This window comes from Symphalangus syndactylus, chromosome 17 (genome assembly GCF_028878055.3).
Source record: "Symphalangus syndactylus isolate Jambi chromosome 17, NHGRI_mSymSyn1-v2.1_pri, whole genome shotgun sequence".
Taxonomy (NCBI): domain Eukaryota; kingdom Metazoa; phylum Chordata; class Mammalia; order Primates; family Hylobatidae; genus Symphalangus; species Symphalangus syndactylus.
In genome coordinates, this window is record NC_072439.2 from 21,939,593 (window position 1) to 21,953,431 (window position 13,839).

The 13,839-nt window shown below is 54.8% G+C and overlaps 2 protein-coding genes across 6 annotated transcripts; both read left to right on the forward strand.

Annotated features, from left to right (window-relative positions):
• Positions 1 to 2,035: 2,035 nt before the first annotated feature.
• Positions 2,036 to 7,152, forward strand: CCNP (cyclin P). Of its 5 annotated transcripts, none has more exons than XM_055246778.2 (7): positions 2,036 to 2,717; positions 2,800 to 2,979; positions 4,556 to 4,645; positions 4,724 to 4,879; positions 5,821 to 5,979; positions 6,064 to 6,215; positions 6,726 to 6,879. In XM_055246778.2, exons 1-7 carry the CDS (start codon positions 2,712 to 2,714, stop codon positions 6,736 to 6,738), a joined length of 756 nt encoding a protein of 251 aa, XP_055102753.2. In that variant the 5' UTR covers positions 2,036 to 2,711; the 3' UTR covers positions 6,739 to 6,879. The 5 variants fall into 5 exon arrangements, with proteins under 5 accessions (XP_055102753.2, XP_055102752.2, XP_055102748.2 ...); XM_055246777.2 differs by having other exon boundaries at positions 6,675 to 6,816; XM_055246773.2 differs by having other exon boundaries at positions 2,037 to 2,717; positions 6,811 to 7,152.
• Positions 7,153 to 11,001: 3,849 nt separating this feature from the next.
• Positions 11,002 to 13,410, forward strand: TTC9B (tetratricopeptide repeat domain 9B). The gene is made up of 3 exons (XM_055246779.2): positions 11,002 to 11,510; positions 12,096 to 12,278; positions 13,196 to 13,410. Exons 1-3 carry the CDS (start codon positions 11,084 to 11,086, stop codon positions 13,303 to 13,305), a joined length of 720 nt encoding a protein of 239 aa, XP_055102754.1. The 5' UTR covers positions 11,002 to 11,083; the 3' UTR covers positions 13,306 to 13,410.
• Positions 13,411 to 13,839: the final 429 nt, after the last annotated feature.

Consider the following 13,839-nt stretch of genomic DNA (forward strand, 5'->3'; position numbering starts at 1 on the left):
CTGGCAGGTGTGAAACTCACAGGGCAGTTATTTTGCAGTTATATTTCCTCAACCAGGGTTGGTTGCCTCACTTTTTTCTCTCTTTTTTTAAGATGGAGTCTTGCTCTATTGCCCAGGCTGGAGTGCCATGGTGCGATCTTGGCTCTCTGCAACCTCTGCCTCCAGGGTTCAAGTGATTCTCCTGTCTCAGCCTCACCAGTAGCTGAGATTACAGGCACCCACCACCACACCCAGCTAATTTGTATTTTTAGTAGAGACAGGATTTCACTATGTTGGCCAGGCTGGTCTCGAACTTACCTCAAGTGACCCGCCTGCCTCACCTTCCCAAAGTGCTGGAATTACAGGCGTGAGCCACTGTGCCCAGCCTAAAAGATTTTTTTTTAAGCTACTTACGTCTCTCCATTTGCCCGCAAGGAACTTCCTTGTGGACAGAAGACAGGCAGAGTTCAGTCATCCCTGTGCTCATGTGAGACCAAGGCATATCTGATGGCGTCCTCTGCCCTATAGAAGAGCCAGACTAGGCATGGATGGCTCTTCCTGTAAATTGTGCATTCAGTAAAAGGCTCATCAAACTCAAAAGAATGCAGCCGTTTGTCTCCTGTCTATGACCTGGAAGCCCCCTCCCCTGCTTTGAGTTGTCTTGCCTTTCTGGACCGAACCAGTGTACAGCTTACACATATTGATGATGTCTCATGTCTCCATAAAATGTATAAAACCAAGCTGTGCCCCAAATACCTCCTGAGGCTGTGTCACAGGCACGTCCTCAACTTTGGCAAAATAAACTTTCTAAATTGATTGAGACCTATCTCAGATACCTTTTGGTTTACATAGTTAATAAGGGTCTTGTGTAGAGACATTTTGTAGATATCCCGATTCCTATCAGATGTTCACCCACTAGTTTGAACATCTATTGATGTTTCTTGTATGAAACGATGCTGTGGTGGTTGCCAAATAGGATTTTCCATCCTTCTACATTTATTAGTTTGGCCAGTCATGGTGGCTAACACCTGTAATCCTACCACTTTGGGAAGCCAAGGTGGGAGGATCGCTTGAGCCCAGGAGTTCAAAAACCAGCCTTGGCAACAAAGTGATACCCCAGTCTCTACAAAAAAAATTTAAAAATTAGCCAAGCATGGGGCCGGGCGCGGTGGCTCACGCCTGTAATCCCAGCACTTTGGGAGGCTGAGGTGGGCGGATCACGAGGTCAGGGGATCGAGACCGTCCTTGCTAACACGGTGAAACCCCGTCTCTACTAAAAATACAAAAAATTAGCCGAGTGTGGTGGCGGGCGCCTGTAGTCCCAGCTACTCAGGAGGCCGAGGCAGGAGAATGGCTTGAACCCGGGAGGCGGAGCTTGCAGTGAGCCGAGATCGTGCCACTGCACTCCAGCCTGGGCGACAGAGCGAGACTCCGTCTCAAAAAAAAAAAAAAAAAATTAGCCAAGCATGGTGGTGCACAGCTGTAGTCCCAGCTACTTGGGAGGCTGAGATGGGAGGATCACTTGAGCCTAGGAGGTTGAGGCTGCAGTGAGCCATGTTCACACCACTGCACTCCAGCCTGGGTGACAGAGCGAGACCCTGTCTGAAAACAAAACACATTTATTAGTTCACGTTCTAAAGATTAGAAGAGCTTTTCTTTCCCACTGCCTGAGTTATATCAGAATAAACTTGTATTTTAATTTTATTCAGTTATGACTATCATCTTGATGCTCACATATTCTAGATTTAGCTAGTGAGTTCTGCATCTACATGACTTGCCCTGCCATTGGGACACTTTCTGCCCACAAAAATATTCCAGATCTTGTGCCTTCTCTTGTATGACCCTGGGATTAGCCATTTCTCCAAGTAGCCCTGGTTCCTTTTAGTGGAGAATGGGATGCGGCGGCCAGGGTTTAGATGTTAGGGGTGCTTCTTACTATTGGGGTGTCGCTGCTCGTAAGCTCTCCCAGTGGACTAGGCTAGGAAATACATGTTTGCATACACAATACTTTTTTTTTTAATTATTTTTTTTGAGACTGAGTCTCGCTCTGTCGTCCAGGCTGGAGTACAGTGGCCCAATCTCGGCTCACTGCAAGCTCCGCCTCCGGGGTTCACGCCATTCTCCTGCCTCAGCCTCCTGAGTAGCTGGGACTACAGGCTCCCACCACTACGCCCGGCTAATTTTTTGTATTTTTAGTGGAGACGGGGTTTCACCGTGTTAGCCAGGATGGTCTCGATCTCCTGACCTCGTGATCCGGCAGCCTCGGCCTCCCAAAGTGCTGGGATTACAGGCGTGAGCCGCCACACCCGGCCACACAACACTTAACTTCTATATAAACAACCATGTGTTCACACAATTTTATCTCCAATTCCATTGCGACACCGACACCACAAGGGTCATTCTAAGCTCCGATCTATGTTTCTACATCCATCCTCTGACGGTGCAAACCCTGATTCTACATTTTGAAATCCTCCCGACTTTATGGTCAGGAAAGTGAGGCCCACAGGGGTTGCTTCCGGGCAGCAGGATGAGGATCTGTCTCCAGCTGTCCGACCTTAGAGGGCTTCGAGAGGACAGAGCCAGCCTGCGGGGCACTCACCTTTGTGCACCTGCCCAGGAGAGGCGGGCTCAGTGCGCACGCGCCCAGGGGCCTTTAAAGCGCCCGCCGCGCGGTCTCTTCACCTAGCTGCAAGGGTCGGTGCTTGGCCTCGCCCGCAACACCCTCCTGGAGGATGCTGGTGAGAAGCAGGGACCAGGGGTCCCGCTCCCGGCTCGGGCCTATCTTTAGGCGCTGAGCCCCTCAAGCCCTCTCCTTTGCAGAGTCCCACTGCCTTCCTCGATGCAGAGCCTTCGAGCACCCCAGTCCCCGACGGCTTCCCCGCGGGCCCCAGTGTCTCCCCAAGACGACTGGCGAGGCCACCAGGGCTGGAGGAGGCGCTGAGCGCGCTGGGGCTGCAGGGAGAACGCGAGTACGCCGGGGACATCTTCGCCGAAGTCATGGTGAGCCGACCCGCTGCCTGCCCTGGTGAGGCCGACGCCGGCCCACCGCCCTGAACACCACTCTGAACTCCCACCGCTCCAGCCTCTCCTCCCCATCACTGGCAGCCGGCGTTCCTTCCCTGCAACGTCCAGGCTTTTGTTTTGTTTTCACACAGCGCCGTTTCTACCGCTGGGAATGCCCTTTCCCACCGTCCCTGGGCTCTTTGCAGCCCCTCCTGGGGTGTTTATGGTCGCTTGTACTTGTCCTCCACATTTATTTGTTTAACAAATATTTAATGGTTTAGTAGCAAATGTTTTAGGCGCTGGAGATGCTGCAATGCTGGCCTCGTTCTGGGGAGATGAGCAAACACATAGGACAACTAGGGACAGGCCACGCAAACCAAAACATTGGCCTCGGCAGCCTTCAGACATCCCTATGAGAAGGGTGCTGCGGAAGGAAGACTGAAGGGAGGAGTCTGTTGAACGTCTTGCCAGTGACTCTCCTGGGCCAGGATCTCTGTTAGGACCTGAGAGACACCTGTGTTGTGGGCAGAAGTCCCTGCCCTCGTGGGACTGGCAGCCTAGCGGCCAAATAGACAAAGCACACAGGGAGACATCTTCACAGTGAAAATGCTGAGACAAAGAGATAGTGATCGGGTGGGAGGAGTATAGACAAAGCCATGGAGATGTTAGTTGAATGACGGAAAGGCCGAGCAAGGAGCTGGGGAAGGACCCTCTCTGTAGAGGAAACAGGAAGTGCAAAGGGCCTGGGGTAGGAATGGGCTTGGTATAGTCTAGGAGCCAAAAAGAATGCAGCTGTGGCTGATGCGTGGGTTGTGGGGGGAGAGAGGGAAGAGGTGATGTTTGAGCAGAGCCTGAAAGAAATCAGAGTTTTCTCCAAGGGTACTGGGAGCCATGGAAGGGTTTTAAGCTGGGGAGTTCCTTGGTCAGATCTTTCTTTGGGAAGATGCCTCTGGGTGCTCTGAGGCAAAAGGGTTGAGGCTTGGTGGTCAAGAGTTGAAGTCTGAGGCCGGACGCAGTGGCGCATACCTGTAATCCCAGCACTTTGGGAGGCCGAGGTGGGCGGATCACCTGAGGTCAGGAGTTCAAGACCAGTCTGGTCAACATGGTGAAACCCTGTCTCTACAAAAATACAAAAATTAGCCAGGCATGGTGCCACATGCCTGTAATCCCAGCTACTTGGGAGGCTGAGGCGGGAGAATCGCTTGAACCCAGGAGGGGATGTTGCAGTGAGCCGAGATTGAGCCATTGCACTCCAGCCTGGGCAACAGAGTGACTCTGTCTCAAAAAAAAAAAAAAAAAAAAAAAGTGAAGTCTGGGAACCTAGGGGGAGACGCCCAGGAGACCACGTGGCTCTGGGGGCTACAGACTGGAGAGCTGGGTATTGAGGCTTCTGGAACGAAGCCCAGAGTTCTAGGTGAGGACACCTAAGAGGAGCTCGTTTGGAGGCCAGTTTGGGTGTGGCACGCCTAAGATATCCAACTGACTGGAGGAGGCTGCTGCACCCAGGGCTGGAGCCCAGGAGAAAGGCAGAGGCACAGGTGTGGAGAGTGAGACGTCCCTGCCCCAACCCCAGGTGTGCCGCGTGCAGCCCCGGAGAGCCCTGCCCCGCGCTGTGACCCCGGAGATGCGCGCCCTGGTGGTAGACTGGCTGGTCCAGGTGCACGTAGGTATCTGGAAGAGTGTGGGGGGCTGAGTTTGAGTCGCCGCCCGGGACCCCGTGGTCACCCGTGCCCCTCCTCAGGAGTACCTGGGTCTGGCTGGTGACACACTTTATCTGGCGGTGCACCTGCTTGATTCCTACCTGAGCGCTGGCCGTGTGCGCCTACATCGCCTGCAGCTGCTGGGCGTGGCCTGCCTGTTTGTGGCGTGCAAAATGGAAGAGTGCGTGCTTCCTGAGGTACTTCCGGGGTGGGGTTTGGGAGGGTGGATGGAGTCCTTTGGGGAGTCACTGATTCAGTGCCTACTGTGTGCCAAGCACCGTGCTGAGTCTGGGATTCCCAACATGGATGAGGGAGGGGCTGTCAATGTGACCCTTAAACAGAAGAGGAGACCGAGGCTCAGAGAGAGGAAGACATTTGCCCCAAATCAAGCAGTTGGAACTTGGACTCAGTCCAGAATAGTCTGTCTTAAGGCCAGGGGTGGTGGCTCACGCCTGTAATCTCAGCACCTTGGGAGGCTGAGACGGGCAGATCACTTGAAATCAGGAGTTTGAGACCAGCCTGACCAACCTGGTGAAACCCTTCTCTACTAAAAATATAAAAATTAGCCCGGCGTGGTGGTGCACGCCTGTAGGCCCAGCTACCCAGGAGGCTGAAGTAGGATAATTGTTTGAACCCAGGAGGCGGAGGTTGCAGTGAGGTGAGATCGCGCCACTGCACTCCAAAAAAACAAACAACAACAACAACAAAAAACAACAAAAATCACTTTGGGGGAGCCAAGCTGACCTCGTCTCTAATTTAGAAAAGTAAATAAAAATAATATAAACTAGTCCATCTTGAATGGTTACCGTCAACATGCATGAATTCAGTGCCTTATCAGAACAGCCTGGTGAAGCAGGGAGTAGTATCTGTTTTACGGGGGGCAGGGGGTAGCTGAGGCAGAGAGCTTAAGTGAATGTCCTATGTCACACAGTGAGCAGATGATGGGGTTTGAACTCGAACCTAGGTCTTGAACCCAGGACCCTCAAGCCCGTGCTCTCTACGACTTCCAGACACAAGTCAGTGGCCTCATTTTACACACCAGGAAACTGAGGGCCGGAAATTGGGGCCTTTCCAGGGCAGGGAGTAAAGAGCCTGGATCCAAGACTCCTTCACCTCCCCCCGCATCCCCCATCTGCAGCCCGCCTTCCTCTGCCTCCTGAGCGCGGACTCCTTCTCGCGGGCGGAGCTGCTGCGCGCCGAGCGCCGCATCCTGAGCCGCCTGGATTTCCGGCTGCACCACCCGGGCCCGCTGCTGTGCCTCGGGCTGCTGGCCGCACTGGCAGGGAGCAGCCCCCGGGTGAGCCCTTGTGAAAAGGCGGGGTGGGGGCGTGGCCGGCTTGAGGTGGGGCGTGGCCTGACAGTCGCCCCGCCTCACTTGCAGGTGATGCTACTTGCCACCTACTTCCTGGAGCTGTCTTTGCTGGAGGCCGAGGCGGCGGGATGGGAGCCGGGTCGTCGCGCGGCTGCGGCTCTGAGCCTGGCGCACCGCTTGCTCGACGGGGCGAGCTTCAGGCTCCAGCCGGAACTTTACAGGTGTAGTCTTGGCAGAGGGCCTGTATGGGGTCACCGCAGCTTCAGGGACTTCCCTTCCTGGTCATTTTTACGGTCTCAGAGAATGAGAGACAATTATTGGGGAGGAGGTGGCACCTAGACTTGATTTTTCTGGGTGTGGGAGAGAATGGTGTGGGAGGACCCCATTAGTCCAGATCTGGAGGCTCTTAACCTTGCCCCAGGGTGGAAGATAGTTTCCCAGGCCCAGAAGATGCTCTTATTGCGTTCCAGGGCTGAGAATGAAGGATCTCCCAGGCCTCGAGTCCTCCATCTCTGTATCTGGTGGTGCATAGGGCGTTCCTTTAGCTGCTAGAGCCGCTAACCATGCTACCAGGTGGCAAGGCGAATCATGGTTTCCCCCAGCCTGTACCCCTAGGATAGGATGGCTGCCCATCCTCAGCTCCCTTCCTTGCTTCCTCGCGTGTTCTGATTCCGCACTAGCTGTGCCCTGTAGGAAGAATCGGGTGTCCACCTCTCCCCCTGCTCGCCTAGTCACTCCAGTTGAAGACGGGACGCGTGCCCGATCTCGAGAGCCCCTGACCCGTCCGTGGGGACCCACATCGGCCCTTCTTCTCAGCCTCGAGTCTCCAGTTCCAAGGATGGGTCATCTCCAACCCCTTGCCCTGCCTCAGTTTCTCCATCTCCCTGCTGCAGCCCCCAGGAACTGGGCACCCTTGAGCCGTGCATGGCCCGCGCTGCGCTCCGAGGTCCCGCGCCCGGTGGCGCCGCAGTCTTCCTCAAGTACGCGCGGCCCCAGCGCCAGGGCACCAGCCTTGCCGCCGCCTGCCTGCTCCGCCGCCTCCAGTCTGAGCCTCCCTGAGCACTGAGACTCTGTCACAAAATAATCAACAACAAAAATCAAAACCCTCCCAGTGTATGTCCGTCTCTCATCTCAATAAAAGAATTTATTTTATTCTGAGCGCTCTCTGCCCTCATTGGTCAAATTCCAGTCCATTCTCGCTTTTGATTGGTCGCTTTCTAGGCCTCGCATCCCTCTGATTGGATGTGCTCACCACTTCCTTTAATGGTTGCTGGGAGATAACATGCAAATTCTGAACTCCTCCACCAGGGGGCAATGGCAGGCTTCCCCAAGAGTCATTCAGCCGGATAAAACTGGGATCCCTTAAGGACTGGCAAAAAATCACGACAGGTGGAGACTGTGGGGAATTGAGAATGCCCGTCCCGGTCAGAAGAAATGCTACCTCGATGTTGCCGGATTTTCAGATCTTATTCAAGTAAACCTGAAATTCTGCAATTCCATATCTGCGTTCAGATGTCAACTAATTCAGTCTTTCCGTTTTGTTGTTGTTGTTGTTTTGTTTTTTGTTTTTGTTTTTGTTTTTTTTGAGACGGAGTTTCATTCTTGTTGCCCAGGCTGCTGGAGTGCAATGGCGCGGTCTCGGCTCACTGCAAACTCCGCCTCCCGGGTTCAAATGATTCTCTTGCCTCAGCTTCCCAAATAGCTGGGATTACAGGCTCCTGCCACCATGCTCGGCTAATTTTTGTATTTTTAGTAGAGACGAGTTTCACCATGTTGGCCAGGCTGGTGTCGAACTCCTAACCTCAGGTGATCCTCCCGCCTCGGCCTCCCAAAGTGCTGGGATTACAGGCTTGAGCCACCGTACTCGGCCTAATTCAATATTTCTTAATGGTTGTACAAGCCCAACATATCATATATACTGGGCTATGAAGATAGGTTCTCCCAGGCCGGGAAGATGCTCTGCGAAGGTCATCAGTTTGTAGTAGTAAGTCCTGGATAGTAAGAGTTTGATCAATGGGGTCTGATATACTTAACCTGGGAAGTGCCCAGGTGTCAATGGGGATAATTACGGTACCAACCTCCTGACACCGTGGTGAGGATGTGAGTTAAAAGATACGTAAAGCAGCCAGGTGTGGTGGCTCAAGTCTATAATCCCAGCACTTTGGGAGACTGAGGCGGGCGGATCACGAGATCAGGAGTTTGAGACCGGCCTGGTCAACATAGTGAAACCCCGTCTCTACTAAAAATGCAACATATTAGCCAGGTGTGGTGGCGGGCTTCTGTAATCCGAGCTACTCAGGAGGCTGATGCAAGAGAATCGCTTCAACCCGGGAGGTGGAGGTTGCCGTGAGCCGAGGTTACGTCATTGCACTCCAGCCCTGGCAACAATGCAAGACTCCATCTCAAAATAAATACATAAAGATAAATAAATAAAAGGGAAAGCTTTATGACAATGTCTGACACCTAGGAGGTGTTGTAAAAGTGTTAGCATTGCTTCCCAGCAGGACTGTGATTTTAGGTACAGTTGTCCTGTGCTACTGTGCCCGAGTACCTAGGCATTTACTTGGTCAGAAAACATGGTTATGAATCAACAGATCTCCCATTCTTTTTTTTTTTTTTTTTTTTTTGAGACAGGGTCTCACTCTGTCATCATTCAGGTTGGAGTGCAGTGGTGTGATCTCAGCTCACTGCAACTTCCACCTCTTGGGTACAAGCAATCCTCCCACCTCAGCCTTCCAAGTAGTTGGGACCACTGGTGCACGCCACCACCCCTGGCTAATTTTTTGTATTTTTGGTAGAGACAAGGTTTTGCCATGTTGCCCAGGCTGGTCCCGAACTCCTGAATTCAGGTGATCCATCTGCCCCGGCCTCCCAAAGTCCTGGGATTACAGGTGTGAGCCACTGCGCCCAGCCAGATCTCTGTGTTTTTCATTACAAAACAGACACACCGGAGGTAGGGAAAGGTGTGTGCACTGCTCAAGAACTCAAACTCACGAGTTTTACACTCCTAACTGAGCCTGGGTTTGGAGATGCAGAGAGGAAAATGTTTGCACTCCTGAGGTGTTCAAGGCTGGACCCCAGGGATAAGGGAGAAACTCACTCAGCAAAAGCGTTTTACAGCAAAGTACAGTAAGAGATAGAGGCAGATGCTCCAGTTGAGATGGAAGGTGCTGAGTTCTGGTTTCTGTCTGTCACATGTGACCTGCCATGGGACCTCCAGCTGGAGGATGTGCTGTGGGGTGGAGTTGGGGAGAGTGGAGATGCTTGGGGCTGAGACCCAAGCTAGAGTCTCAGAGGAGGGGGAAGGAGTAGTAATGCATAATGCTATTCACTCACACACTCATTCATTCAACAACTATATATGGATGCTGACTCAGAGCCAGGCACTCATGATCACATGACTCAGAGTCTAATGGATGATAAGAAACACCAGTTGTTAATTGCCCATTAATGTGTGAAGCCCTGTGCTAAGTGCCTTACCTGCATAAGATAATTCAGTCTCTGCAACCGCTCTGAGGTTAACTTGCCTTTTATCCTCATGTCGCACAGAGGAAGTCGAAGGAGGAGGATCGAGGAACTTGGCCCAGGTCCCACAGCTAAGGAGGCGGCAAAGGAGGACTGAAGGGCAATTGACTCATTCATCCTCGATTTTTTTCTTGAAAGCCTCCTGCATGCTTCCTTTCCTGGGAACTTGTTTGCCTTCTCACTGGTTTTCTACCATAGACAGCCTAGCTGGATGAGGGCAAGAAGGAGATCTCTCTTGTTTATAGAGTTATTCCCTCCTCCAGGAAGACTTTATCACCGCCTCAGCCCAGGGCAGGTACCTCCCACATCCCAGCCCCGACCCCTCTGCCTGTGCCTCTTCCACCTCGGCCCCGACCCCTCTGCCTGTGCGTCTTCCACCTCGGCCCCGACCCCTCTGCCTGTGCCTCTTCCACCTCGGCCCTGACTCCTCTGCCTGTGCTTCTCAGGCTAGCCTGCTCAAGGCTGTCACTGGTCTGTCTTCCCACTGAACTGGGGCCCAGTGAGGGTAGGGTCTGAAGCTCACACAGTGTCTGCTATGTCCCAGCATCATCCAGCACAGAGCTGGGCACAGAAAGGATGTCAGTGAATATTTGTTTCATAAATTAACAGATGAATCCCAAAGGTGGTATTATTTTTAATTCCTTTCCTTTACTCTTTCCTCTTTCCTCTTTCTCCTTTCCTTTCCTTTCCTTTCCTTTCCTTTCCTTTCCTTTCCTTTCCTTTCCTTTCCTTTCCTTTCCTTTTTTGAGACGGCATCTCCCTCTGTCATCCAGACTGGAGTGCAGTGGCACAATCTCGGCTCACTGCAACCTCTGCCTCCCAGGTTCAAGCGATTCTCCTGCCTCAGTCTCCCGAGTAGCTGGGACTACAGGTGCACGCCACCACACCAGGCTAATTTTTGTGTATACATACAAAAATTTTGTATATATTGTATATTAGTAGAGACGGAGTTTTGCCATATTGGCCAGGCTGGTCTCAAACTTCTGACCTCAAGCGATCCGCCCGCCTCGGCCTCCCAAAGTGCTGGGATTATAGGCGTGAGCCACCTCGACTGGCCCTAAAGGTGATATTATTGTCCCATGTTACTGATGAGGATACAGAGTTCCAGGTAGTTTAAGCGAGCTGTCTAAGTCATACCACTAGTGAGAAAATAAGCAGAGATTTGAATTTGGGAAGCTTGGGTCCAAATCCTGTGTTCTCATTCGATATGCCAAATGGCCAGTGGGCTGAAAGCCAGCTTTCCATGAGGCTGTTGTCTTCCTGCTCTTTCCCCCAGGCTCGTCCTTTCCTTCTAGAAATCTTCGGGAGCTTTGGGCAACGGGGAGGAGAGCAGGCAGGAGGTTGGAGAGAGTAAGGGGAATGGGAACAATTCGGGGGGCGGGCTGGAAAACTAGGACTTGGTTAATTTGAGAGTGAGCATGGGGGAAGTCTCGAGGGGTTTCCCTAGACCCATAGGGGGCAGCCAGAGTCGGCTGCCGGAGGTGAGGGGGCGGAGAAAGGGTGGGGACCAGCCCCGCGGGGGGCGATGCGGTAGCTGCAGCGGCGGCGGCAGGAGTTTCCCACAATGCAGCGCGGCGCGCTGTCCCCGGTGCTGATGCTCAGCGCTGCCCCGGAGCCTCCGCCGCGCCCGCCTCCCGCCCTCTCCCCACCGGGCCCGGGCCCAGGCTCGGGCTCCCGCCATGGCTCGGCTCGTCCCGGTCCTACCCCAGAGCCGTCGGGGAGCCTGGGCGCGGCGCTCGACAGCAGCCTGCGGGCCGCCGTGGCGTTCAAGGCAGAGGGCCAGCGCTGCTATCGAGAGAAGAAGTTCCGGGAGGCCATCGGCAAGTATCACCGAGCGCTGCTGCAGCTGAAGGCGGCGCAGGGGGCCCGCCCTAGCGGCCTGCCCGCCCCCGCCCCCGGGTCCACCAGCAGCCCTGGGCCGGCGCGCCTCAGCGAGGAGCAGCGGCGCCTGGTGGAGAGCACGGAGGTGGAGTGTTACGACTCCCTCACGGGTACGCCGTCGGGGGGGTGGGGGGATGGGGCACGAGGGGAGGGGGCAATCGGGAAAGCTTGGCGACTTGGGGGGCAGGGGCCCTGGGGCTGAAGGGTCCAGGGCTGTGGGCTTCTGGGGGAGCCTTCAGAGCTTGATCAAGGAAAGGGATTAGGGGTAGGGGATGACAGGGATCTGTGGCTGGATGGAGCTGGGATGCAGGAAATGGTCTTTGGGTCGGGTCTTCAGGGCCCCGCTCCCCCTGAGTCATTCTTTCCACCCCCTGGCCGCACGTGGACCTAAGGTGAGGAAGTCTGCCCTGAGCCAGGCTCTCGAGGTCCCGGCCCTCGCCCCCGCGCAGGCCCTTAGTGCTCTTGCCCACCGACAGCTCTGGGTGGGTCGCCCAGTGGCGTCTTCCGTGTTTTGGCGCCCCCTAGAGGCGGCGCAGTTGCGCCTGTTTCGACAGGTGAGCGGATTGGCGCCCCTGGTTGCCGGAGCAATCCCTTAGGCCGGGTTCCCTGCAGCCTGAAGCCCCGGCTCCTCGCAGTCAGGTGGGCTCTGGGGGTGCCAGCAGGCTCTGAGATTGCCGGCCGCGGCGCCCTCGCAGCTTGCCTGCTGCAGTCGGAGCTGGTAAACTACGAGCGCGTGCGCGAGTACTGTCTCAAGGTGCTGGAGAAGCAGCAGGGCAACTTCAAGGCCACCTACCGTGCCGGCATTGCCTTCTACCACCTGGGCGACTACGCACGCGCGCTGCGCTACCTGCAGGAGGCCCGCAGCCGGGAGCCCACAGGTGAGTGGCGGGGCGGGGCGGGGCGGGGCAGAGGTGAGGGCTAGGCCCAGGGCAGGGAAAGGGGCTGGAGCGGAGGGAACAGGCAGGAAGATCACGGTAGAACAGCAGAGCCTTCCTCCCGCGGAGCTGCTTCTAGGGAGGGCTGCGCCACCCACCTACTCCCTACACGCCCACTCATCCATTCATCCACCCCGCGCTTCACCCGCCATTCCAACATCCGTCCACCTATCGCTCCTCTGACATCTCCCCGGCCATTTCTCATCCACCGTCGTTGCCACATCTGATATCTCCTATTCAATACCTGCTCAGCCACTTCCCTATCCACCCACTGTCATCTCCATTACCCCCTCCCACCCCTGTCTACTGCACACACTCATTCCTCCACTCACCCATTCACACACACCTATTCATTCACTTCCACCACCATCCACTCATCCACTCGGGTGGGCGATGGCAGGAAATTGGGGTGTGTGTGTGTGTGTGCGTGCATGTGTGCACTTACACACATGAGTGCAGGAGGGCAGACACAACACTCGGTTTTGTATTAAGAGCCAATGAGGAAGGAAGAGGGATTACAACAGGTGCAGGGTTGTGGGAGCAGAGACGAGATTAGTTTTCCCGTTAAGTGGCTCCGAGAGAACAGACTTCTTGCAGATGTCACTGGAGGATGAGGACTGTGAAGGGAGCCTCTGCGAAGAGGCATTTCTGGCAGAGGGTGCCGCAAATACAGGCGCATAGAGGTGTGCGATGGCTCCGCTTTGCCGACTGTGACTGGGCTTTGGGGAAGGGCTCTGGCTCTATTGGCTGTGTGAGCGAGCTGCTGGAGACTTCGGAGAATGGGGTGTGAGCCAGGGAGGTGTGGAAGTCACCTGCTGCCCTAGGACACCCAGATGATGTCCTGCCCACCTCCCCTGCAGACACCAATGTGCTCCGCTACATCCAGCTGACTCAGCTGAAGATGAACCGTTGCAGCCTCCAGCGGGAAGACAGTGGGGCTGGGGCCCAGACTCGGGATGTAATTGGCTGAGGCCAACCCAAGGGGACCTCTCTATCCCTCGCCCTCCCACCTCACCATGTAACTTCCCCTGACTCATGTGTTCGTTGGTAAAACACTTGTCACTGGTGATCATAACTTCTTTGTGTGGTGTTCTTGGGGGGACCAGGGAGGGCCTCATCCCTTGGACCTTAGAAACCCAGAGAAGCCCAGGGAGGGTGTGTGGGGTGGGGGGGAATGTTTCGCTGGGATGACCCAGCATCAGGGCCTGGGCCAGGGAAAGAAACAGTCTAGGCCGGGCGCAGTGGCTCATGCCTGTAATCCCAGCACTTCGGGAGGCCAAGATGGATGGATCACTTGAGGTCAGGAGTTTGAGAGCAGCCTGGTCGACATGGTGAAACCCTGTCTCTACCAAAAATACAAAAATTATCCGGGCATGGTGGTGGGAGCCTGTAGTCCCAGCTACTCATGAGGCTGACAGAAGAATCACTTGAACCCAGGAGGCGGAGGTTGCAGTGAGTTGAGATGGTGCCACTGCACTCCAGCCTGGGCAACAGAGCAAGACTC

What these genes read in the sequence shown, in the direction of transcription:
- CCNP (XM_055250051.2), top strand. An exon ending in ACATCTTCGCCGAAGTCATG is followed by an intron (nt 2,980 to 4,555) that starts GTGAGCCGACCC and finishes CCCCAACCCCAG; the next exon opens with GTGTGCCGCGTGCAGCCCCG. An exon ending in TGGCAGGGAGCAGCCCCCGG is followed by an intron (nt 5,980 to 6,063) that starts GTGAGCCCTTGT and finishes CCTCACTTGCAG; the next exon opens with GTGATGCTACTTGCCACCTA.
- TTC9B (XM_055246779.2), top strand. Translation starts at nt 11,084, where the DNA reads ATGCAGCGCGGCGCGCTGTCCCCGGTGCTGATGCTCAGCGCTGCCCCG. An exon ending in GTGTTACGACTCCCTCACGG is followed by an intron (nt 11,511 to 12,095) that starts GTACGCCGTCGG and finishes GCGCCCTCGCAG; the next exon opens with CTTGCCTGCTGCAGTCGGAG. An exon ending in CCGCAGCCGGGAGCCCACAG is followed by an intron (nt 12,279 to 13,195) that starts GTGAGTGGCGGG and finishes CCTCCCCTGCAG; the next exon opens with ACACCAATGTGCTCCGCTAC.